The 27,074-nt window shown below is 41.4% G+C and overlaps 2 protein-coding genes and 1 long non-coding RNA gene across 3 annotated transcripts; 2 read left to right on the top strand and 1 right to left on the bottom strand.

Annotated features, from left to right (window-relative positions):
• Window positions 1-6,541: 6,541 nt before the first annotated feature.
• LOC125286743 (membrane-spanning 4-domains subfamily A member 4D-like) lies at window positions 6,542-9,083 on the top strand. Its single transcript, XM_048231982.1, has 7 exons — window positions 6,542-6,646; window positions 6,952-7,057; window positions 7,344-7,454; window positions 7,586-7,642; window positions 7,793-7,930; window positions 8,128-8,241; window positions 8,633-9,083. The coding sequence occupies exons 1-7, from the start codon at window positions 6,633-6,635 to the stop codon at window positions 8,678-8,680; spliced, it is 588 nt and encodes a 195-aa protein (XP_048087939.1). The 5' UTR covers window positions 6,542-6,632; the 3' UTR covers window positions 8,681-9,083.
• A 293-nt stretch (window positions 9,084-9,376) lies between these two features.
• LOC125286477 (zinc-binding protein A33-like) lies at window positions 9,377-16,114 on the bottom strand. The gene is made up of 6 exons (XM_048231598.1): window positions 14,459-16,114; window positions 12,883-12,978; window positions 12,579-12,809; window positions 11,368-11,390; window positions 11,164-11,282; window positions 9,377-10,268 (listed from the first exon to the last, which is right to left on the bottom strand). Exons 1-6 carry the CDS (start codon window positions 14,852-14,854, stop codon window positions 9,727-9,729), a joined length of 1,407 nt encoding a protein of 468 aa, XP_048087555.1. The 5' UTR covers window positions 14,855-16,114; the 3' UTR covers window positions 9,377-9,726.
• LOC125286478 lies at window positions 15,624-21,644 on the top strand. The gene is made up of 4 exons (XR_007192181.1): window positions 15,624-15,743; window positions 18,732-18,814; window positions 18,921-18,943; window positions 21,566-21,644. It is a non-coding gene; the product is annotated as an uncharacterized LOC125286478 (long non-coding RNA).
• The last annotated feature ends 5,430 nt before the right edge of the window (window positions 21,645-27,074 follow it).

The raw sequence follows: 27,074 nt of genomic DNA, 5'->3' as shown, positions 1-27,074 counted from the left end.
CTAAATAACAGATGTCTTAAAAGACTGCGGTACATGCCCTGATAGAATTATTTATAATCTAGAGCAAAACATTATCCAGGAAGGGGAAACCAGTCTTAAGAAGGTGAGTACAAATAGGGTTTAGTAGACTAGTTGTAGATTTTGATGAGGAAATTGTGGAGGTGAGATCTAATATGTTGTGTATATGTGTAACGGATGCCAGCTAGCTTAGCTGTGCTTGTGGAACGTTGGTAAACCTCACTCCCCGAGCCTCAAGAGTGCTGCTGGCATGCGAGCCAGTAGCCTGGGCTATTGGCTCAATTGTTAGCGCGCTCGCCTCCCGATCCGAGGTGCTACTGTTCGCGGGTTTGAGTCCGGGCGTGTGCAGAGCTGAATCGCGCAGGTTCAACACAACGCAGGTTACATTGGTGGCGTGACCCGGATCGGGAGTGAGGTTGGTTTAGGGGGGTGAGTGTAACGGATGCCAGTGCGTGGATATGTCAATCGCAAAATTAAACAATATTTCTATCGGGTGCCTACCATGGACTATAGGTTGGGTGAACTCAGCCTGATCTGCCGGCTATTTCTTTTTCGATTTCTTAAAAGATTGAGCTTGGTCTGGCGAAAGCCAGACTAACCATGGACCTCATAGTTGCAAAATGCAAGGGAACATGAATCAGCCTATTATTTGCACGAACAATAACGGACGGTAGCTCTTCAACTTTGCCCGTTAAAATGTGTATGAACAGTCTAGCAACGCATTTCATGAAGGCCCTTTTGGACATGTCAGTTATTTGCACCACTGGGTAAAACTACATTTTGTTTTAGACTACTGGTATTTAATTTGTGCATTGACAATAAAGCTGAATAGCATATGAACTAGATGACTAAACTTATGCATATGTAGAAGAAGAAACATTCTATGACCTCTCTTCTTGATAGCTGTTGAAAACTGCATGGAACTGACAGGGATTGTTTTGTTTAATAATAAATAAATAAATAAATAAATACATTATGCTGCTACCTTCTGCTTTTCCCAAATACAATGTAGCCTACAAGTGTACCTTTCATCAGTCCAGTTGCAATGGATGGACTTTGATGGGATAGACAGCAGCGAGTGCGTTATTGAACGGGAAACATTACAACAAACCAAAAACGAGTATTATTACGTGTTAACATGCTTATATTATAGTGTTAATTACATATTGCAAGTATAATTGGTCTGCAACATCGATCTAAAATATGTTATTTGGTAGTTCTAACATTGAACGTTTGTGTCCTTGCTGGACATTAAGCTGTTATTGGATTCCTATATTTGCCTGTATCACGCTACATATACTTCACTTACATGGTCAAAACGTAGGCTATGCATTTTGTATCTTTTTTGTGTGTTAAATTTTAAAAGTTTGATTAATGCATTAAATCTGTTCAGTTCTTTAGGAGAAATAGCATAAAGGTTGCCACCACACAGCCTTGGAAACATTTTAAGACTAAGCCATAAACATGTCAAAAACACATAGGCTAAATAAGAATCAATAACAACTTAAATGTGAAAAGTTTGATCAATACTGCAAGATAAGACCCCCACTGTTTCAATAACACATTTGTTACTCAATAAGCAATCAACTGTTTCAATAAAATACTTATAACTTATATTTCAGCTGGCTGGTGAGACTACAGCATGAAAAGGATGACTGATACATGTTCAATAGATTTTTTATTAAGTTTTCAATGTGTGTTTAAAACAACAGGAATAAATGCAAAAAAGACTGAAAGGAAGGTATGGTGACACTGTAACATAAAAAGGAGGTCTGACACTCATTTAGGTTTCCAAAAAATAAAAAGATTTCAGTTTCCAAAGTTTGAACAACAATTGTGTGTGAACTACACAAAAGACACAATGTAGAAGGGATGGGTAGCTCTCCATATACTCTGTACAACTATAAGAGGGACATGGTGGAGGATGCAGCAGATTTGGCTGGATTCAGGAGTGTTATGGGAGGTGTGGAAGATGCTGGATCAACACACCTCCCTTTTGTGTAAGACGGTCCCATCGTGGGGACCTCAAACATAAAAAATGATCCTATCGGACCATTCCAGTCATATATTGCACACCCTTCTTGTCCTCTGCATCCTTGGTCCTGGATAAGCAGAACAGGCACAGTGGAGAATGGAGGGAGAGAACAGAGCAGGTAACACTTAGTGTATACCTACTAAACTCTTAGTGTATACTACTAAACACATTAAGTAATTAGCATAAACCTAAAAGAGGCCATCTCCAGCAAGAGGCCAGCAACAGTTTTACATAGCCTACCCATACACAGCCAACCATTTGCAAGGCTGGTTGGGGGTGCCACACGTCCACACAAAAACTATAACAATAACAACATGAAGAATGATTTTGTTGGGGATCACTTTCAGAGTGATCTATGCCCTATCAACCTGACTACACTTTTCAGTTATCCAAAAAAAGACATTTGTCCTACTGACAAAGATCACTGACCCAATGAAAGGCAATGCCCTTGTCACGTCAGTCTCTTCCATGCAAACTTCGCTATGTATTTGACAAATTACTTGGCAGACAAAGCAATCAAAATTATTACACCAAGAACACCAACACAAAATGTAAAATTACTGAAAACTAAATGAACTGAAACCTGAAATCGATCATCAGTTGGAGCAAAAACTCCTACTGTAGGCTACACTGTCCCACGACCACGATCGTGCCACACTAACCTACCGCTTGTGCCACTGTCCCATTTGGAACAGATAGTGGCACAGGACTGGGCTGGCAAGAGATACAAGAGCCACGCATCAGTAACAACAACAGTAACTTATAATAGTCTAGGTTTTGCTCCTACGGCTTCCCCTGAAAGTCGTGGACACTAGCCTACTTCATGTCATGTTCAGCCCACGGTTCAAGCCATAAAACTTGCCATCTAGCAAGCTAATCTATATCAGGTATAAAGACAATAATCACATTAATTTGCTCCATTTTTCACCTGAAAAGCGTTAATCACAAACCCATTGATAACTAGCACATCTGAATACCATGAGTTACCATGCTGAATGAAATGTATTTTATCAAGATAAAGTTCATGTTCCCCCTCATAGCATGTATAACGTTAACGTTAACATGATGTATATGAATGAGCCGACTAGCTAACGCAATCAATTTTGAAAAATATAGCATTATAAAAACCTTTTGACAACCAACCTATCATCTAAAGTTGCCCTACTACAATAGGCTAACCAAATGTGTTTTGTCTGAAATTCTTTATTGACATAGGAACATTATCCTTAAGCTAGCCTCTCTCCACATCAAGGCTTGCAGGCTAACTTTTAGCTTTGAAATTTCGGTCAACATTTAAGCTATAAATATCAGTTAAACAAGCAACAAATAAACAAATAAACCTCAAAGAACAATACCAGTAGTGCAGTTGGTATAGGAAATGCATAGCCTGGCTAGCGCCACCACTTCTCAATGAGACGTGGTCTGGGAACCAAACGTTAATTTTCTCGTATTTGAAAAAAATGCCCAGATCCGTTTATTGGGTGCCACGGATGTCTATCAAATGCGTCTGTGCATAGCTCATCATTGTCTTGCTTTCCCCCTTGTTCTGTGATTGGTCCCCTATCTCAGGCGAAAATTTGCTCCATGGTCTCCAGGCTGCCTTAGCAGCGTGAATCAAATCGCGCGCAAGGCAGCATGGGAACACCCAGGCTAGGAAATGCATATGCCAATTAAAAAAACATTGGATCTTCGTCTACTTAGTACTTACCACTGACAATATCAGGCAGAAAGCAATGGAAGCGAATGGGGCTAAAGCCGTGAATGTCAAAGTTAGGAACTTTTGAGCTCAGCATAGTAGCCTGGAAAAAGCGCCGCCATTTCCTATGGAAGTCAGAGAATGTCTAATAAGGGGAGAACTGCTAGCCAAGAAATCTAGACGCGCCCCTAGCGGCAGCAAATTACATTTTCTGCCAGGGCTAGTCTAGCAACTCTCCGTTGGCTTGTGAGCTCCAGAAATCGAAACTTAATCAGGACATTGAAATCGTGTATAGAGTCGTTTGGTGGGCTTAACATAATGATTGATGGCAGAGTTGCAATGGTTTGGCTTGAATTCCCTGCTACTTGAAAACAAATAAGATGGATGTTGCTACTGGCGAACAGTGTGACACGAGTTAAGCTTTTATTATGTTGGCAAACGTTTGAACTAGCCAACTAGCTCCGCTGGTGGGAAACGCATGGGACTCATAGTGCTACCGCTGTCCTATTGCGTGCAGAGGGAATTTGAAAGACAACTGATTATCCCGCCCCTCGGACTGAGCACTGCGAACGGTGAGTGCCCAGACCCTACATTTTAATGTGGGTCTGGCTCGCCAGGCTACGCAGCTGTGTGAATGAAGTGGACACTTCTAAATGGAACCCAACCCACTGTACAGTAGCTCAAGGTCTGTGGATAAAGCAGCCATAATGAAAGCGTTATCATTGTTTGGATACTTCACACACATGTGTTTTTTAATCGCATAGACTACAACCAAGCTGGAATCAAAGCACATCGACTCCTCTCTCATACTCTAAACACGCACTTCGAACAAACAAAAAGCGTCTCAGTCTCACGGTATAGCCATAGGCAAAACTGTATTGGACCGGTGTAACGTTGGTAGGCTACTAAATCATCCATCGCAAAGAATGATTTTTGTAGCACATTCAACAAATATGTGTAGGTACAACCCGGCCTGGATACATCTCTCAACGTACGCTCTAAAACATTTGGTTTAAATGGAGATGTAGATCATCACGGGTGCGTTAATACAGTAAATCTACATTGCGGCGAGTTGACAAAAATTATTGACTTTGACGAATTTATGTAGTTTCAGTCCTAGTTACTTTACTTTGAGCCATGCTCTGAATCACCTTTGAAAATAGAGGATAGCCTATATGGGTGTTTGGGAATGAACGTTGACTCAGATGCTTTCTGAGACTTTGAGCAGAAATGTCCCAGCCCGGTGTTTAGGATGCATCATAGACAGGTTATCTTTCAGGTAGCCTATTTTCCATTAGAAAACCATCACGTAGCGAACGTGTTGTGGCTAACACACTTAGCTCCTGTTAGTGGCCTAGGTTATGGTCATAAGCAAATGAGATGACAGTCGAAAGATACAATTAGTGCTGTTATCAATTTGCTTGGTAGCCTATAACCGCATTTATGGTTTTCTACAAATACATCAATAATCAAATTGGCCTCCATCACTCAACCAATGCTAACGGTAACATTATTTTACCTACGTCCTAGGCTATTGATATAACTTAAGACGTAGCTGCTAGCCTACCTGCAGTAAAAACCAAGCATGTCCGATAAACATTCTCAGATTTATTTCGGCTTCAAGAAGAAATGGGAATTACATGTCATGCAGAAATCATCCTCCCTTATTAGACGTTCTCTGCGGTAAACTACAGTCTTGTCCTTGAAGGAAGCATCTATTGTCTTTCCAACCCACTTTAGCTTATATGATATAATTTGTAATTATGTATCGGCAGTTCTAATTGCCGATACTGATGGTATGTGCATGCCTGTATGTGTGTGTGTATATGTGTGCACCACTATCTACAGGCCAATGAGTGTACAATCACTAAATGTACACATAACTTAATTTTATAGCCCCCACCCACCATGGATGAAATTCTACGAAACTTGGCATACTCTCAGAGAATGTCAGGTTAATCATACACATAAAATTTGGTGCAGTTCTGAACATCTTAACTGAAGAGAGTGGCGATTAAAGCAGAATGATATTGCATTTTCATTTTTTACCGGGGGGTGCAAATCACAAATGAGTGATTATGGGCTAGGTTGATGTGGGCCCTTGAGACCAACATACCATAAAACATTCTTCATCCTCGGTGCCACGGTTCATGTAGTTATTTAGGAAAAACTGCATTTTTGGGGTTTCGGGGGGGCCCAGCGCGGGGGGGTGGAGTGGCCCCCGGGGACCAAACGAAAATTTTCCGTAAAAGTCTAATGGGGCTACATACCCACCAAATTTCATGTTGACCAAATTTCAAATTTCTCTTTGACCAAAAATTCAGGAAGTAGATGACAGGAAAAAAAAAAAAACTTTGACAATCCCGGCGGCGGTCATACTTAATCAATCAGTTGTTTGGATTATAAAATATTTATCATGATAATCAATTAATTGTTGCATCCCTAAGTGGCCCTCAAAGAGGGATTCAGTGTAAAGTATACCTCAACGTCTTTTCTGTGACACCCAGCCAGGCTTCAGATTGCCGAGATTGCCTAATGCTTGCTCCTGAACTGACATAAACAAAGCTGCATTCCTCTCTGATGGATAACAGGCTTCCCGTTAATGCTCATGCTCCCCCAACAACCATTACTGAGATCAGTGAGGCAGCTCACAGCTAATCAAACTCTGTCACACCCCTTTACTGTATACTGTACAGTATTCTTTCTTGCATGCATGAGAGAGAAAACGAGTTACAAGAATGCAAGTGAAAACAGAGGGATACTGTGTGGCTACATTTTCTCTGTGCTGTCCCTTCCTCTGCTGCTCTGAGACCGCCTTGTCTCCTCCCCCTCAGTCTGCTCCGTCTCCCTCCCCTCGGTATTTTGTTATCCTTGTGTGTGAAAATGGAGGGAGAGAGGTGAGTGAGAGCTGCGTATTTGAAAGTTAAATTGTAACATCACAATATGGTGTGTTCACTGAGGTGATTATTTTGATGTTTTGAATGATATTGAAGCTAGACAGGAGTGTTCAACACTCAACTTTTGAACATTGTAGCGCTAGAGGAACATGAAGCCTGTAGGTTTCAGGTTGCTGTGTGTACTGTTATGTCTTCTTCATTTGTCTTTGTTTGTTGTCACATATGTTATCCCTTCTATTTTCTGATAGCACTCTTTTACACACACACCCCTCGTTCTCAGGCATCTTTCTGTGCTTTCCCCACAGTACTGACTCAGAGAGGAAGGCAAATGGGGTGACTGAAGTTCAAACAGTGACAGGAGGAAACAAGCCGCTACATCGCTTTTTAGCAGGACAGCCAAGATACATTGGGGTCAGCTCAACGACATGCATGCAAACAGATGTGAAATGTCAATATTGTAGGTCTTTTCTAATGTTCTGTGTAAGCAGACTGTTTGAAAGCTGCAAGAGACTGTTTAGAAGGTGCAGGCAAGATGTACTGTACAATGCATTTAAAAAGACAGATTATTTTTTGCACCCGTTTTTAGTCAACTTTACTCCCTCCAGAATTTTTTGCCACCTATATATATATATATATATATAGTGTCGGTCAGGGTTGGTGTTCATTCTCATGGTTCTGTTTCATTCTCTCTGGACAGATTGCGATAATGTTCTTTGGCTGTAACGAGCTGATGCTGGGTCTCCCACTGGTTAGAGTGACCATAATGACCTCAGCAAGATTGTACACTCCTTTCTGGCAAGGCACATTGGTAACTTTTCTTGATTATCCTTTTAATCAATTTCATAAGTTTATGTGACTTTCGTTCTAATTTTAAGAAAACCTCTTAAATGTTGACATGACATTGATGGTGGCTGTATCCCTTTTGGTTCACCCCCTCAGTTCATGATCTGTGGAATTTTGTCAATTCACACTCACAGCTACCCATCCAAAAAGCTGGCAAGTACTCCTTGTGAATTGCAATCTTAAGTTCAAGCCCTAAAAGTACAGTACATGTCATTATCAGGAATTTTATTTTAGCTACATAAGCATTGTTTGTAAAACAAATGCAGTTCGATCCTCTCATCTCTTTCCTGTTCTCTTCTCCAGGTGACTGTGTGCTTGGCTATGTACATTGTCACAATACTAGGTGGTTGCTTTACACTTATTTTCAGACTGATTGCCATTATAAATGGAATGTTCTATGATACTTTCCATGATGATGGTGATGATGCATATGTCCTCCTTGTGAGTATGAAAATTTCCATAGATGATATTTTTATCCTTGTAAACACCCATGTTAATAGTCTTCACTTGTTCATTGCATTACATTGCCACATGCTATTAATTGTTTCAAATTTCCAATTAAAGTTATATTATTTTTTATTTTAAAATTATGTAGTGTTTACAATGAAATATCTCTCTCTCTCTCTCTCTACCTGTAGGCTCAGCTGAAAAGCACTGAGGCTGTGTTATATTCATCTACAATAGTTGTGATTATTCTCCTCATTTGTCTTTGCTGTTTTGCCAAACAATCTTTAAAGTCTTCCAACACACAGGTGAATCACTCCCCGAGTAAGAAATGTAACCGATATGGCAACTAGATTGTTGGGCCCTAATTTAAATGGGAAAAGTCCAAAGTCAGTCCTGAGCATAGGGTCTTGTGCATTAACTAAATCTATTGTATGGTGGCATGTGGGAGCATTGTACTACTGACCTACCACATGTTAAGACTAGGATTTTCCTCATGGTGATACATTAGCAAATGTGCTTTGCTTAGTTATTGTATTATTTTAAGTTAGATTTAATACTTTGCACCTCCCTGTCATTTTAATAAGGACCCCTTATCTCTAAGGTTACACAGTTAGAACTATTTAATTAATGTCACGTAAACAGTCTCTCTGCGCTCCTGCATTGGTTTAATGCTTGGCCATCTCTCCTTTCCTCCAGGTCATCATGCGACAAGTTCTGATGGTCACAGACACAGAGACAGAATGAACAGTTACACAGTGGAAATTTTACCATTTTCTCAAAACTAATAACTGATTAATTTCACTGTAACCACACTAATGGACTCACTCTAGTTGGTCATTATACCTCATACTGCAAAACACGAATTTCATGAAAGTAAAAAGAAAAGAAAAAAGTTAATTTTCTTTTAGGAAGTCATCTAGTCACTGTGAAAAAACAACATGATTTTTGATATATTACATACCTTATACACCAGTATATATTGGGACTGCAGAGTAGGCTTGTATGAAAAAACTAATCTGAGTAACAGCCTATATTAATCAGTTTTATTTTTTTTTAAGGTTTAACAATTAGATGTACCGCAACGCGGTACAAAATATGTCCGCCATTCAGTCCTGCACATTCTCTCCCGCTTGTCAATTTGTTTTCATCTCCTATTCTTGCAACTTTTGTGTATGTAAATAAGTGTGTTCATTGAATATATGTGTGCTTCTCTGTGTGTATCTTTGGCTGACGTGTTCAAAACTGCACACAATTCAAAGTGTAGGATCATTATTACCCTCTGAATGCATGCCAAGTTTCGTGAAATTCCGTTCCTCTGGAATTGTTTTTTATGTCCTCAAATGTACTTTCAGAAAGAACATACAGTTTTGGAATTTCTTGAATCCATATGACTTTCAGTGTCAACACTGTTTAACGTCTCTTGAGTAATAAATTAGTGGTACTTCGTAAAATCCATAGAACTATATAAATCAAAAAAGCCTCAATTGCTTTTGTTTATAAGATTGTATAGAGGTACCAATAATCATAAATAAATGTGTTGTCTTTTATTAATAGATTTTTCCTCTTTATTGTCATTGTGAAAATAATAAAACACTAAAAGAAGATTTTTAAATTCCTTTTTTTACTCATTAAGGGGTGCTAATAAATTTGGAGGGTGCTGTGCATTATGAGCATATTACATCCATAAATGGTTGGAAATTCAGTCAATATATATAATGTAAATGAATCATAATTGTTAATCAAAGTATATCATCCATAGTATATCATCCATAATAAGACACAGGTAAAATCTAACTATGCTTCATGGTAATGCAATACTTTACTGGCAGCATCCTAAGAGGAGAGAATGATGACTTAGTCCAAAAGTATGGAAACATTCTCTCAGTGAAAGTGTGTGTAAAAGTGTGTATGTGCGTGTTATTATCAGGGTCAGAGAATGACAGCTTTCGTCTGTCCCAGTCCAGCTGCACTCTGATCCTCTGGAGTTTCTGCTTCACTGTGAGGGAAGTGGAGCCATGAGGAGAAGTACATGCTCCATATCCAGCACCATCATACCACACACTCCACAGTCCACTTCCGGAGTAAATCTCTCCTTTCCTCTGGAGAGACTCTGTCATCACACCCACATCCCACAGTGTGTTCTCGCCAACCTCCACATCCCAGCAGTGAGTCCCTGAATTAAAGCCCTCAGAGGCCAGGACACTGACAAACCTATCAAACCTCTCTGGGTTACCAGGAAGCCACTGTGTCTCATCACTGTGTATTACACTGGTCAGATCCTCAGACAGGATGAGATGTGGGTGTGCAGTGTTGGGATCCAGAGTCACAGGAGCTGCAGAGAGAAAGAATGCACACATATGAGCTGAACACTGAGTGGCGTGTGATGAGGATGTGAATGATGGTCATTATTATTCTTGTTTGTATTGTGTGTTGTGCTTTGCCTCTGATGACTGGCATCAGGGATGTTTATGGACTATTAACCCCATGCAATGTATACCCATGGCACTTTAGTGTACTGTATATAAGATGTGTTGCAGGATAAAAAGAAATAAAAAGATGTTTTGAAAAAAGATCATACACACACCCCAATCACTGATCACAAACATAAACACACACACGCACGCACACAAATAATCACTGATCACAAACACACACAAGCACGCACACGCACGCACACACAAATCACTGATCACAAACACACACACACACTTTGATCGCACACATTACTGTAGCTCTCTGATCACATCATCACACACACACTCTCTCTCTCTCACACACACACACATACATACACACACACACACACAGACCACCACCACCACCACTCTCTGGTCAGTCACACAAAATTACGCAAAACTATTCTTTAATCACACACACAACCACTCTCTGATCACACACAATACTGCAAGTTTCTGATCACACAGATTTCACACACACTACCACTCTCTTCACACACACACACACACACATACACACATACACACACTACCACACACACACTCTGTCCCACTTCCACATTTGTTCCATCACACAGGGACAGGTTGTAGTGCAGTGTGTCATGTGTCTACTGCTTTGAGTCTCTATTTTGTAAACAAAGGTGGCTTTAAGCTGCTAATAACCCCTGGTAACTGTATTATCTACCCCCGTAGCACAGTGTATCCTCTCCTCATTCCTAACATTGCTTATACAGTATGTGTTTGGTTATGTGGAAACAGCAGACTACTCACTGTATTGAACAATCTCATGAATCTTCTCCCAGACTCTGAACATCAGGTTGCCCAGGTGCTTTACCACATTGATCAGAGCTCCTGATTCCCCCTCTGGAACATGCAGTGAATACTGAGCTCTGGAATAACATTCAGGAGTCAGTGCTGCTGTGGGTTTGGGTTCAGAACCACAGAGAAGAGAGGGTCAGGAGGCAGATCACTTACCTTTCCACTGTGTTCTTGTAGTTCTGGAAAATAAGTCAAGCCTCTGTTATATTATTATCATATTTATTTGTAAAGTAACAGGCACATTTAGCAGACACTTTTATCCAAAGCAACACAGATTCGAAAATGAACCACGGGGCGACATATTGTCAATTGTTACTACCAATCATAAAATAAATAAAAATAAAATCATCAGAACATCCTGTCTATTTAGTTCAATACAAGTAGGCTGCTGTATGTAGCCTATTGGCTGATGTACAAAGTTCTTCCATCTGCAGAACAGAATAGATTATTACCCGGAATTTACACTTTCACTTCATCAGGTAAACAACCTCTGACAACATTAAAATTAATCAAAAGTTTAGTGATCATGAAATAGGCCTAATGTAAGACATGATAAGATGTCAACAAGCAGTGATGCAGTAGTTCTCTACTTAAAAATACTTTGAGGGATCATTGCAAGATATTTTTTACAAAATTTAACAAAATTGTGTGCTCATTTTACAAAATCGTGCACACATTTTGAATTGTTTACAGTTTACTAAATTGTGCTCTCAATATAATAAATTGTGAGCACAATGTACTATATATTTAATTTTGTAAAATGAGCGCACGACAAACGATTTAGTGAATTGTGCGCACGATATAGTGAAATGTGTGCATTATTTACTAAATTGTGCACACCTAGTAAAATGAGACCACAATTTAGCAAAATGAGCGCAAAATTTAATAAAATGAGCATACTGCACAATTTACTAAAATGAGCGCACATGATTCTCTCAATATACAAAAATATCTTGCAATGACACCTTCAGGGCTCCATATAGAAGGCATTTGTTGTGTGACAGTAGTCAATCTCTGTAACCTTCTAATGCAGTTTTTATGTTAAGCAAATTTAAGCAGAAGCTGAGTTACTTTTACAGATATTTTTTAAAAATTGTGCTTCTGCTGCCTTAGCATGCACATCAGTCATGGTTCATTTGCACAGGGAACCCAAGTACCCATACCCATGTCCATACCCAAGCAGGAGCTCAAATAGTTGTAGGAACTGCAGTCAGAGGAACTCTTTAATCCCCTGTTCCATGCTGTTTGAATGTGCCAAAAAGGGGATCTAGGAACTGTATGTTCTAGGAACTACAAAAAGTACAGAAAGGACCTTTTGAAGCAGTTCACTTCAGTAGACTTCTTTATACAGACAGCAGATGGTATACCTGCAGGAATGTGATGTTATCAGCTCCCATCTCCTTTTCAATGGCTCTTATTGAGTCTGAAAGAGATGAGATCTCTCTGCTCATCTTCTCAACCTTCTCCTTCATCTTCTGGCTCTTCTGCTCCTCTTCCTCCCTCAGTGCAGCTATCCTGGCTGCCTCTTCATCTTGTAGAAAATGGTGAAGCTTTTGAAATTCCTCTTTGATCTGCCTCTCTGTGTGTTGGGCCTGAGTCTAAATAAAACATGACAAAATTATTGATGCAATCAAAAAATACAATTAATTTATGATATAATCCAGACCTCACCTTAATATGTTCTGCAGTTTGGTCACAGATGAGTTTAATTTGTTCAAAGGTCTTCAGTTTCTTCTGTAAGGGCTGTAGTTTGATCTTGAGTCCCACCTAGAATGAATGAGCTCAATGTTCAGTCTAAAGCAGAACATACAATTCTGGCACTATGAAATCAAGTTGCTACATGTGTATGTATATGTGAATACATTCAGGACTGATGTGGGGATAGCAACCACAGAATGTAGAAAAGGTAGCTTACTGTATGTGTTAAGAGATATAGAGATGTTAAAGAGGACCTATGCAACATTTTCAACTTAATAAAACAGTTTAGAAATAATTGTGATGGTTAAATGACCTGTTGTGGCGAAAATGGCAGCTTTCCCTGCTCTCCCTACCGTCTCCTACTGGAAAACCAGCCTTGCAGCATCCAGCATCCCGGCAAAGTCTGAATCAGGAAGTCTCGTGAGAAGCAAGAGCGAGCAAGAAACACAAAAAGCTTTAGGGCAATTCCACATACACACGCCCCCCTCAAGGACCGGTTAGCCATGCCAGCTAGCTATAAGAATAGCAAGCAACGATGCCTTCAATTTTTTTAGATGTTCATCTAAAATAGGTGCATAGGCTAATTGTACCACATTTCATTATCTGTGATGACTACTTTTACATATCTGTTAGAGAGTAGAAGGCTTCTTATAGTTTGCTGCTGGACATGCGGTGCATTATTGGAGTGATGGAGTGGGAGTGAAGAAGAGAGTATCTCAGCTCAGAGGTCTGGATGTTGTCCAACGGTCTTCAGTTGTAACAGCAGGGTGTGGACAGTGCTATCTACTGTTGCATTAAAGTTACACGCAGGTTTAGGTATTTTTGGCGGCTGTATAGAGCTCCCTCTAGAGCAGTGTTTCTCAAAGTGTCGTCTGAGGAGCACTGGTGGTCCGCAAGTTATCCCAAGTGGTCTGCAAGCAGACGTGGTAAAATATAATATAGATGAGTTCGCAATATTGAACCAACTTGTATGTAAATCCAAACAGTTCTGCAACACTGCCTATGTAAGCTATGCCAGTTTAAATCCTTTGAATCCTCTGACACAATCAGCAAGGTGCAAAGACAATAAGCAAGGTGGTTCAATGAGTAGGCCTATTGTGTTGTCTGTGAGGTTTTTTTTTATTGGTTAAGTGGTTCTTGGTCTGAAAACTTCTCATGACTTATCCCCCTGTACACAATGAAAATGCTTTTGTTGTGGAGGTGAAGGATTAACAACAGGCAAAACTATCTCCAAAGAGCTATATCTGACATTATAATCAGACTGACAAGGTAGCCTAATGTTTCACGATTCTCGCAAGATTTGTCGGTCCGCCATTTAGTTGCATGACTGGTTTTCTCTGTAGCGACACCTATGCTGTATGGCTATGCTAGGTGAACGATTCGTCTATTAAAAGTTTGTTTACCATCAAATTAGCTTTGTAAAGGTGAGAAAATGCATAGTGTACCTTTAAAGGCATTACAATCCCTTCTGTCATAATCCACTTATGGGTGAATGCATCAAGGTGTGTGTTTAGAGCCCTTCGCCAATATTAAAATAGTAGATTCTCACCCTACGGTCCTGTGCTGCTTCATCTATGGGACTGAAGGTGTGATTTTTATGTTTCTTTGCCGTCTTACACACCACACACACAGGCTGTTTATCCTCCAGACAGAAGAGCTTGAATTTCTCACAGTGCAGACTACAGAGAACCTCAGACCCTGCTGAAGCTCTCTGACTTCTCTCCTGTACAAAGGTCTCACACAAGTTCCTTAAAGCCAAGTTAGGTGGATAGAGTTGTCTTGAGCACTTTCTCCTGCAGAACGGACATTCTCTGGATCCTTTACTCTCCCAGAAGTGTTGTAGACAGGCTTTACACACACTGTGAGCACAGGTTAAAATGACAGGATCCTTGAAGATGTCACAGCATACAGCACAGGAGAGATCCTCTTCCAGTTTAGAATCCATTTGGTCTTCTTTACATAAAATCCTTTCCCCTCTGTCGTCTGTTTCACCAGCAGTGTAGTTGAGTCAGCCAGGAGGAGAGAATAAAAGTTTCCCGTATGAAATCAAGTGTCGCGTGGAGGGCAGATAATCAACCGGTTACTCAACTTCACATCCTGCTCTGGTCCAAGTTAGTCAGAGACAGGGACCAGTTGTCAAACCAGCTCTTCTATGACTGCTGATTTATTCAGGATACAACTTGTCTTGTGGGTTTGAACAGCACCAGACAGAGGCACAGAGACTGACCCCAGATCAATGGAGACTCTCCCCACACCGGCTTTCCTCTGATGTTCAGGTGAAAAGTAGGCAGACCATGTGCAGTTTGAACAAATAACTTGCCAACCAGTAATGGGCAGTAACGCGTTACTGTAATCCCATTACTTTTTTCAAATAACGAGTAAAGTAAGGCCTTACAATTGCAAAAACAGTAATGAGAGTAATGAGACTGTGACAATGACGTAGCTGTGATCATAGATGTAAACAACACGTGTGCAAGACATAGAGGGAGAGAACGCGAACATGGAGCATTTAATTAATTGCAGTTCAGACATTACGAAAAAAACATTTAACGCTGTATACTCTGCGTGGGAAGAAAAATGTTGTCGACAGCGAAAAATTCCACCTCAAATCTGAGCAAGCACCCAAGCCGCCACAGGAATGTGAAACTCATTTAGACACCCCCAGATCCCGACATGCTGCAACAGGTGAAAATAGACTCAAGAGCACGTCGCCGGTTCCCTGTAGCCTACCATTATAAAAGGAGCCAGGGTATATAATATTTTGGCTGCATTCACTGTGATATGGAAAATGGACAAAAATATAATGTGGTCTTTGCCGTTTTGTAATGGGGCTGGTGAGTGTTGAAGTCTTCAATAATTTGTTTCCCTTAAACTAAGCCTTTACATGAAGCACTGTAGCCTATGCCGATTGAAACACTCCACTCAGATAGCTATCACTTTTAATTGCAAACAGAAAAGGTCTAGCTAGCTGTTTATACCAACTTAATATCGTCATCATTATTGCTTATATTGTGCTAAATGTGGAGTTTGTGGACTAGCCAATGGCTTATATTTGAATGGAGCTGATCATTATGAGAGTTGTGTAGACGCTCTTAAAGTGACAGCGCGCCATTTATAAATTAGTTAAACTGCATCAAATTAGTAGTATTTCTTAAGAAATATTTTAACTAAAATGACTGTCATTACAGTTTTTTCTGAATGCTTAAACACATTTTTTGTAACTATGGCTTTTTTTGCAAAACTCTACAGACAAATGGCAAAACCACTCACTGAGTTCGCAAAACTAAAAGCACAAACACTGCTTTGCACACAGTTTGCAATTTTGTAACACACACCTTGCACAACTATAGCCACAATTCACTGCACAGCACTCTTTTTGCTGAACTGTAAACACAACTCATGCTTTACACTCAATTTCCAAATGATCAACACACTCCTAGCAAAACTATACACATGTATGGTTATTATTTATGCCATTTTGCCAACTGTTTGGCACACTGTGACATGTGAAAACTGTTTTAGATAATTAGTTCACTTTGCAATCAGCCTAAGCACTATAAATAAGCCACAGGTAAGCTGTCTGTGTGGAGTACAATGGAGAGAGCAGGAAGAGTGAGAATTAGAGGAGGCCGAGGAAGAGGACGTGGAGGTGAAGAAATAGGAGGAAGAGGAGGAGGAAGAGGACACGGAGGTGAAGAAGCGAGAGGGAGAGGACAACAAGGACAAGGAGGTGACGTTAGAAGGAGAGGACAAGGAGGAGCAAGAAGAGGACGAGGAGGGGGAAGAGGAAGGGTAAGAAGAGGAAGAAATAGAATTACTGATGACATCAGAGCTACAATAGTGGACCATGTCATCAACCATGGAATGACCCTGAGGGAAGCTGGCCAACGGGTTCAGCCTAACTTGAGCCGCTACACTGTAGCAAGCATTATACGGACATTTCGAAATGAGAATCGGTTAGTACAGTCACTTTTCACTAAGTTTTGTAGCACTGCCATACTCTAATGAGAAACAACAATACCATACATGTAAAAATACTGACATGCTAGACGTCCAGATGTTGGGGGCAGAGGAAGAATGTTCACTGCTGAACAAGAGACCCATATAGTCAATATGGTGATAGCAAATAATGCCATAAGGCTACGGGAAATACAGCAGCGCATAATTGAGGATAACATCAACTTCCAAAACATAAACAATGTGAGCATTTCTGCGTTATCTCGTATACTTGCCCACAACAGAATCCGCATGAAACAAGTCTACAGGGTCCCTTTTGAAAGAAACAGTGACCGTGTAAAACAACTGCGATATGACTATGTGCAGGTAAGCTATAGTATCATTGGTACTGAATCTGGAAGTGCATACTGTAGTGCTGTGCATGGGCCTGCTATGCTGCATATGTTTTGTCTTTTCCAGAGGGTGATGGAGCTAGAGGCAGATGCCATGGGTCATGAGCTGCTTTTTGTGGATGAGGCAGGTTTCAATCTCACTAAAACAAGGAGACGAGGCAGTAATGTTCAGGGACAAGAGCAGACCAGATATGTCATCATATGGGACAATGTTAGCTTCCATAGGGCTGCTTTGGTCCGCAACTGGTTTACAGATCACCCGCTCTTCACTGTAGTCTACCTCCCCCCATACTCTCCATTCCTAAACCCAATCGAAGAGTTCTTCTCTGCCTGGTGCTGGAAGGTGTATGACCGTCATCCCCATCAGCGCATAGCCCTTTTACAGGCAATGGAGGAGGTATGTGGGGATGTTGACCAGGCATCATGTCAGGCCTGGATACGGCATTCCAGAAGATATTTTCCCCGGTGCCTTGGACTAGAGAATATTGCATGTGATATAGATGAAATTTTGTGGCCGGACCCAGAGAGACGACATGATGTAGACTGATTTTTTTGTTTTTCTCTGTGAAATTACTACAGTATTTTGTGTTTTGACTTGGAAAAAAAACACTTGTGTTTGCTTTGATGTGTCTAAATAAACACTGTAATACTTGATGTTTGGATCCCTGTATGTTTACAGAACTATGACAAAAGTATTACCTCAAACTGACATAGCCTACCTTGTGCACAGAGAAAGCAAAAGCCAGATGTGTTTTTTATTTATACCATTAGTGTGTAGTTGGCACATTGTGTGCTTATTATTGTGATGGCTTGTGTTTACTGTTTGATACGAAAACACAATTTTTACGAAAGTGTGAAGAGTTAAGCAAGGTGTGTTAGCTTTTTCAAGAGAACTACAATGTTTTGCTGATTGGGTGAGAGGTTTTGCCATTTGTGTGTAGAGTTTTGCAAAAAAAAGCCATAGTTACAAAAAATGTGCTTAAGCAATCAGAAAAAACTGTAAAGTAATTAGTAAAGTAACTAATTACTTTTGAAAATAAGTAATCAGTAAAGTAACTGGATTACTTTCTTTGATAAGTAATCAGTAACTAATTACTTTTTCCAAGTAACTTGACCAACGCTGTTGCCAACACAGTGAAGCAAATAAACTTTGGAATAAATATATTGTAATGTAGCATTAATGTGGACATAGAATATGAGCATTGTGTTATGTTAATTATGATAATTAATTTTGGTGAAAGATTCCTGGGTCACTGAAACACCGGGGAGCATGAAAGTTGCGGGGCATGTAGCCTCACTCTCATATGGGAGTTGTCAAAAGTAGTTTTTTTCCATCATTTATTTGGTCAACAATTCTCAGGTCACCGAAACACCTGGGAACATTTTGTGGGCATTGTGTGGACATTTTGTTGGGCATGTAGCCCGAGCCCAACTTACTGTATACTGTCCCCTGCTTCATGTTTCTATCTGCAGGGGTGCCAGTCCCAGGACCTCTGAATAAGATCCTGCTGGGCCAGCTGGTCCTAAAGGGCAGAAGGGGGAGGTGGAAACGCCAGGTAAGGAGAGTCATAATGATGTGTGCTTCTACCAATGTGTGATGTGTTTCTGTATGCATTTTTATGTGGAGTGGTACTTCATCAATTTTCTGCATTTTTACATCAGGAGCTGCTGATGCTTCCATACAGGTAAATATTCAGACTATGAGATCCAGATTATTAGCCTGGCGAGCCAGAACCACATTAAAATGTAGGGTCTGGGCACTCACCGTTCGCAGTGCTCAGTCCGAGGGGCGGGATAATCAGTTGTCTTTCAAATTCCCTCTGCACGCAATAGGACTCAATAGGATATTTGTTTTCAAGTAGCTGGGAATTCAAGCCAAACCGTTGCAACTCTGCCATCAATCATTATGTTAAGCCCACCAAACGACTCTATACACGATTTCAATGCCTGATTAAGTTTCGGATGACCTGTCTACTTGCTCCCAGCCGACCTTAGGGACCGTCTAAAAAGTACCTTCTGAATTACCTTCATAGTCTTTTTTGTCAATAGCTTTGACATCATGTGACCTTGGAGTCCCTAGGTCACATGGCTTGGGAGGTATTGAAAAAAGGAGACTGTTTCTTATGGGAAATAATGTATTTTCTTTAAAATATTAGTATAAAATACAGCGTGCACATAGTCGCTATAAAACGAGGTGTGTCTGATGAGTCCCATATAGGATAACTATTCTGCATTGGTTTGGAGTCACTAGGTCATATGACTTGGGAGGTATTGAAAAAAAGGAGTCTGTTTCTTATATGAAATAATGTATTTTCTTTAAAATATTAATATAAAAAATACAGTGTGCATACAGTGACTATAAAAAGAGGTGTGCCCGATGAGTCCCATATAGGATAACTATTCTGCATTGGTTTGGAGTCACAAGGTCACATGACCTGGGAGGTATTGAAAAAAGGAGACTGTTTCTTATATGAAATAATGTATTTTCTTTAAAATATTAATATAAAAAATACAGTGTGCATACAGTGACTATAAAAAGAGGTGTGCCCGATTAGTCCCATATAGGATAACAATTCTGCATTGGATTGGAGTCACTAGGTCACATGACCTGGGAGGTATTGAAAAAAAGGAGACTGTTTCTTATATGAAATAATGTATTTTCTTTAAAATATTAATGTAAAATACAGTGTGCATACAGTGACCATAAAACGAGGTGTGCCCGATGAGTCCCATATAGGATAACTATTCTGCATTGGTTTGGAGTCACTAGGTCACATGGCTTGGGAGGTATTGAAAAAAAGGGGCCGTTTCTTATATGAAATAATGTATTTTCTTTAAAATATTAAAGGAGAACTTGGCAACTATTTCAACGTAATAAACCTGTTTAGAAATCATTTGGATGGTTAAATGACCTGTTCCGGTGAAAATGGTGACTTTTCCCGCTGCCCCTAGCGTCCCCAGGTGGAAAACCAACCTTGCAACATTGAGACTACCGTCCCGAAAGAGAAGTGAGAAACAAGAAACTCGTTTTTAAATCGTGTTTCTTACCTTGTAACATCCACATTGTCTGCCGAACTTATGCTAACCGTTTTGCTAGCTTGTAAACAAATCCATGTGCTTTATCGTTACCTTTTTCCACAGTTTGAAATAGCATAATGCACAATTTCTCCAGCAGAGGGGGAAATCCTGCCAAGTTTCCCTTTAATATAAAATACAGTGTGCATACAGTGACCATAAAAATAGGTGTGCCCGATGAGTCCCATATAGGATAACAATTCTGCATTGGTTTGGAGTCACTAGGTCATATGACCTGGGAGGTATTGAAAAAAGGAGACTGTTTCTTATATGAAATAATGTATTTTCTTTAAAATATTAATGTAAAATACAGTGTGCATGCAGTGACCATAAAAAGAGGTGTGCCCGATGAGTCCCATATAGGATAACTATTCTGCATTGGTTTGGAGTCACTAGGTCACATGACTTGGGAGGTATTGAAAAAATAGGACCATTCATATAGGAAATAATGTATTGTTTTTACAAAATATTCATATAAAATACAGTGTGCATACAGTGACCATAAAAAGAGGTGTGCCCGATGAGTCCCATATAGGATAACTATTCTGCATTGGTTTGGAGTCACTAGGTCACATGGCTTGGGAGGTATTGAAAAAAAGGGGCCGTTTCTTATATGAAATAATGTATTTTCTTTAAAATATTAAAATAAAATAGATTGTGCATTCAATGGTTATAGAAAGAGGTGTGCCCGATGAGTCCCATATAGGATAACTATTTTGAATTGGTTTGGTTGGAGTCACTAGGTCACATGATGTCAAAGCTATTGACAAAAAAGACTATGAAGGTAATTCAGAAGGTACTTTTTAGACGGTCCCTAAGGTCGGCTGGGCAAAGTAGATAGGTCATCTGTTTGTACATTGTCTGCAAACACGGGGTGAAACCGGCCGCATAATTTTTTTTTTTTAATATCTGTCGAATATCAAATATCAAACTAACTTCACCTCGGTTGCTGCCGCTAGGGGCGCGTCTAGATTTCTAGTCTACCAGATTATCTCTTATGGAAAAAAATCTTGTTTTCTTCTGTCTTTTCTGTGATGCTAAGTATACCTTCTTGTTCATAGCCATTGGCTTTCACATCGTCAGGAAAGTAGGAATGAAGTATTACGTGACTGAGGGTTTGCAAGACAATTTTGATGCTGGTCTGATATTCTGTAAAGATGCAAGTGATATGGAAGTGATCTTGTGTTGCCCAAAAATAAAGAGGTGAACAAGACTCTTTTGAATATGTTAAGTGTTAGAGGCAAAATATGAGTGAGCAGCACAAAATTTCTGGGGGTGCACATCAGCGACGACCTCTCCTGGACCACCAACACAGCATCACTGGCGAAGAAAGCCCAGCAGCGCCTCTACTTCTTGCGCAAATTGAAGAAGGCAAGTGCCACGCCTCCCGTCATGACTACATTCCTTGAATATCCCCTGGGGATCAATAAAGTATCTATCCATCTATCTATCTACATTCTACAGAGGGACCATCGAGAGCATCGTCTCCAGCAGCATCACAGTGTGGGGCGGAAGCTGCACAGATCAGAACAGGAAGACCCTCCAGCGCATTGTTAACACAGCTAAGAGGATCATTGGAGCACCACTCCCCTCCCTGCAGGACATTTACACCACCCGCCTCACCCGCAAAGTACTAATGATTGTCAAGGATACAACCCACCCTGCACACGAACTGTTCAGCCTCCTGCCCTCTGGAAAGAGGTACAGGTTCCGCTCATGCACCACCAGACTTGCAAGTAGCTTCATCCACCAAGCAATCAGGATGCTGAACACTCTACCCACTCTCCCATCACTGACAGCCCCCCCCCTCCACCCACCAGCCAGCCAGGAACCTAGGAAACTAGGACCCTGTCTACCCTAACCCCCAACACCGCCCTGTGGAACTGCACTGTGACTGCGCAAGAGCCTAACGTGTTGCTGCTTCACATCAAGCCTGATATACTTGAAATTACTGCATACTGCATATCAATGTAAATATACAGGTCACACAAGCACAAGTTTAAACTTCATGTAACTGTTAAGACTATATAAATATACAACACAACTACCTCTATTTTTTTTTTTTTTTTTGATATATGTCCTATATTTCTATTTTTTGATACATACATGTTCTATATTTCAGTCTCAAGACTTTAATTTAATGTTTATTGTCTATGGCTATGTCTATAGTTTGTCTATGTCTGTATTTAAAGTATGTCTATGTCTGCATGGGAAAGTAAGAAACGAAATTTAAATTCTTTGTATGACCAGTGCATGTAAAGAAATTGACAATAAAAGCCGACTTGACTTGATATTGAGTTGAATATTTAGTGGAAATAGCCTAGCATTGTGCTGATAGATAAAAAGTCGCCAATTTAAAGGCGCAGTCCGCATTTTAACCCTAGCTCTCCATTTAGTGTGTGCGCTTGTAAAACTAGTGTTGTAGCCGCTAGCCTACACAATCCTGGTGCAGTAGCTTAAAACAGAGCCTACCATTTATTTTAGGAGGAGAAGTGTAGGACCTACAGTGTTACTTTGGGAGGAGAGGAATCGATGTAATTTGATTCTCTTTGGAACTGAAATATCAACAACCTTCAAGTTGCAACCTTTTCTATCAGCATCAAAATATCAGTAGGCCTATCACATGATTCACTATTTTGTACGTAGGCCCAGAGGACTGTTAGGGGGCAGGCTATATATTATCATCAAGTAGGAGTATAGTAAATAATTTAGTCAACATCACTCCGTGCTACGTATATTTCTTTGCCAATCACACCCCTGAATAATGTTGAGCACTGTGGTATGCTCTATGACACCGGCCTCTGGAATGATTCTCCCTGTAATAAAAAATATCTCGTATGTGAAATAGTCAACTAAAGAGCAACATTTCAGTGCTGATTTAGCCTAATATCTGTTTAATAGTTAAACTATCCCATTTGTTTCATTGCTGGGTGTGGTAGTTATGCATGCTATAAAATAATGTTATAATGCTATTCCACATTTCGAGTGACTTAAAAATTTACAGTCAAGCTGGTTTCAGTTTTTTTTTTTTCCAAATTACGGCTTACTTGAATTTAATTTAAGTGACCTGATTTACCAGTATGGAGTGGAACGGTTCGGGGTTAAAGAACAGAAGAGCAGAGAGCAAGTCCCAGTGGTGGTTACATCGAGGAGACAGCAGGAGATAAAACGTCTGGTCCAGGAGAGGAGAAAGCTCAAGAAGCTATGGAGAAAGTCCACAGACGTTGAAAAGGAAGGCATCAACGCACTTCAAATGGGCATTAAAATGCGACTAACATCTCTACGCAAAGCGGAGACCTTAAGGAAGCGCAGAAGGAAGAAGGAACGCACTAGAACAAGGTTCTACAAGGATCCCTACGCATTCCTAAAAGGCCTGTTCTCAAGTGAGAAAAGTGGATCCCTTAAAACAACTAAAACAGACCTGGAGGATCACTTCAGGAGCATACACTCCGATCCAAAGCGGTATGAACATCTCACAATCCCCTCGGACATCCCGCCAATCTTGCCCCCAAAACATCAGTGTAATGATGGCCCCCCAACTTGGAAAGAAGTGGAAAGGGTAGTCCACCTAGCAAGGACAGTGTCAGCCCCAGGACCGAATGGAATACCGTACAAGCTGTATAAAAACACACCTGATGTCCTGAGGTTTCTGTGAAAGCTGATGAGGACGATATGGCAGAAGAAGATCATACCCAAAGTGTGGGCAGCAGGAGTCCTTATCCCGAAAGAGAAAGAGGCAGAAACCATCAGCCAGTTTCGACCAATCTCCCTACTAAATGTAGAGGGCAAGAATTTCTTTTCGGTGGTGACCCAGAGGATCTCTGCATACCTGATTAACAACCAGTACATAGATACATCTGTACAGAAGGCAGGTATATCTGGCTTCCCTGGATGCTTGGAACACTCTAGCATGATCTGACACCAGATTCAGACAGCAAAGGCGAAGAAAGATGATCTACACGTTGTCTTTCTGGACCTGGCCAACGTGTTTGGATCAGTACCACATGAGCTCCTTTGGTCTGCCTTCGAATTCTTCAGTATCCCAGGACACATTACAGCCTTGGTTAAGTCCTACTTCCAAGACCTGCAGTTTTGTTTCACCACCACAGAGTTTACCACCACGTGGCAATCCCTTGAGGTTGGAATCATGGCAGGCTGCACAGTCTCTCCCTTGGCCTTCACAATGGCAATGGAGGTCATAATCAGAGCCTCCAAATGGGTTGTTGGCGGACAAAGACTCAACCCCGACTCGCGTCTCCCTCCACTCCGAGCATACATGGATGACATCACTACTCTCACAACTATAACTACTAAGCAGACGTACCAGACGTCTGCTCAGAAAGCTGCAGGAGAACATCAGCTGGGCCCGTATGAAGATAAAGCCATCTAAGTCGCGCAGCATTTCCATTGTCAAGGGAGTGCTGTTGGACCTCAAGTTCTTCATCGGGGAGGAACCAATTCCTTCGGTTTCTGAGCGGCCAGTGAAGAGCCTTGGGAGATGGTTTGATGCGAGCCTGAGGGATAAGGGCCAAGTATCACAACTGCAGAGGGATATAAGCAGCGGCGTGCAAGCCATTGAGAACACAGAGCTTCCTGGGAAGCTAAAGATCTGGTGCCTACAGTTTGGCCTCCTGCCCCGGGTGCTGTGGCCTCTCACACTGTATGAGGTGCCCATCTCAACTGTGGAGAGGATGGAGAAGGGAATTACTAACCACATAAAGAAGTGGTTGGGAGTCCCATGCTGCTTGACCTCCACCGCCCTCTATGGAGAGTGCCTCCTCAGACTGCCACTCACCAGTCTCACGGAGGAATTCAAGTGCGCCAAGACAAGACTCCAGGTGATGCTGACCTGAGTCCAAAGACCTGATGGTGAGAAAGAACGCCCCTGCCATCACAGCAGGCCGCAAATGGAGACCAGCACAAGCCGTTGAGGAGGCAGTAACAGCCCTCAAACATGCGGACATAGTGGGACATGTCCAACATGGAAGAGGAGGTCTGGGACTAACTGCTCAGCGTCCAGCCTGGAGCAAAGCCTCAGCTACTGAAAGGAGGAGGATGATTGTGGATGAGGTTAAAAACCAGGAGGAAGGCATCAGGAGGGCCAAGGTGGTGGCACTTGGGAAGCAGGGAAAGTGAACCAAGTGGGAGAGTGTGGAGGGAAGGAAAATGAGCTGGAAAGATCTGTGGAGTATGGAGTCAAGGAGACTCAGCTTCATCATCAGAGCAACATATGATGTCCTCCCCACACCCATGAACCTCCAGCAGTGGCGAGGAGAAGATCCAGGCTGTGCACTCTGCTCTAAGCCGGCATCCCTTAGGCATATTCTCACAGGGTGTAAAGTGAGTCTTGCCCAGGGGCGCTATACCTGGCGTCACAACCAGGTGTTGAAAGAACTTGCTGCCACTTTGGAACAGAGGCGAACTGCAGTCAACTCAACAACACCTGCAACACTCAACTCCCTGCCAGCAGTCACATTTGTGCGAGAGGGGGCAAAGGCAAATCACAGTGCACTCACAACAGCAAAGCACTGCCAGTTACACACAGCTTGTGACTGGAATATGTTGGCGGATGTTGGGCAAATCCTTGCCTTTGTTGAGCAACGCCTTGCCTTGCCTTTCCTCCTGAGATTGCTGCCACCATTGTTAGACCTGACTTAGTGCTTTGGTCACCATCTGCTAAGAAGGTCTTTATCATTGAGCTGACTGTGCCTTGGCAGGAGTCGGTAGAGGAGGCATACGAACGCAAGCATCTACGGTATGCTGACCTTGCTGCAGAGGCACAGCAGCGTGGTTGGAGGACTGAGGTGCACCCTGTGGAGGTGGGATGCAGGGGCTTTGTGGCTTCGTCTACCACCAGGCTGCTCAAGGACCTGGGAGTAAGAGGCCAAAGCCTGCACCATGCCATCAGGGCATTGTCGGAGGCAGCTGAAGGGAGTAGCCAATGGCTTTGGCTTAAGCATAAAGACACCGGCTGGGCATCAGGAGGCAGCCAGGAATGACACAGAGGGGGGTACTTCAGGGACGCCTGGGGTTACCGTCGAGCCTTCCGGAGGCGTCGTGGGCTTAAATCGACGAAACGCTGATGAAGGGGGTGCCCACTTGATAACTCCTCTGTGTCATTTCTGTTGGCAAATCTTAGTACACGCTGGCACATAAAGGATAACTCCAACTCGTCCTGTGTTTCTTCAATCCGTAGACTTGTAATGGCCAGATTGTAATCAAAATTCATGTTAGAGCACAAACAGAAAACAATTATTGTTAACTAGAGTGATATTAACTTTGTTGTCAGATTGATATCCATCCTGGTGACAATAATGCTTTTTGGTGTCAAGAATAGAAGTAAACAGTGTAATGATCATTGTGTTTATTCAAATGCTAATTATTTACTTGATTACTTCAAAGTTGCTTATGGCAATAAAAGACATGTCTAGACAAGATTTGACATCAGAGAGACCAAGACTAGATTGGTCTAACATGATGCTTGTCATGAGCTCTCTCTCTGCCTGGTAACACGCGCTGATTGAAGTCTGATGACCTCCACCTGTTCCTGCTCTGCTCTGCCTCACCCTCGTTTACCTACCAGCTGCACTGCATTCACCACTCATCATGCCCTGTATATAAAGCCTTGCTTTTCAGTCCACACTTGTCAGATCGTCTGCAACCAGCACCAGTTACCTGCCTGTTTTGGAAAACGCCTCTGACGCTTTGCCTGTGATCCTGGACCCGCTCGACTACTTCTGT

This window comes from Alosa alosa, chromosome 21 (genome assembly GCF_017589495.1).
Source record: "Alosa alosa isolate M-15738 ecotype Scorff River chromosome 21, AALO_Geno_1.1, whole genome shotgun sequence".
NCBI lineage: Eukaryota > Metazoa > Chordata > Actinopteri > Clupeiformes > Clupeidae > Alosa > Alosa alosa.
Note: the sequence above shows the minus strand (reverse complement) of the source record. Positions and strands in the feature narration are given on the sequence as shown.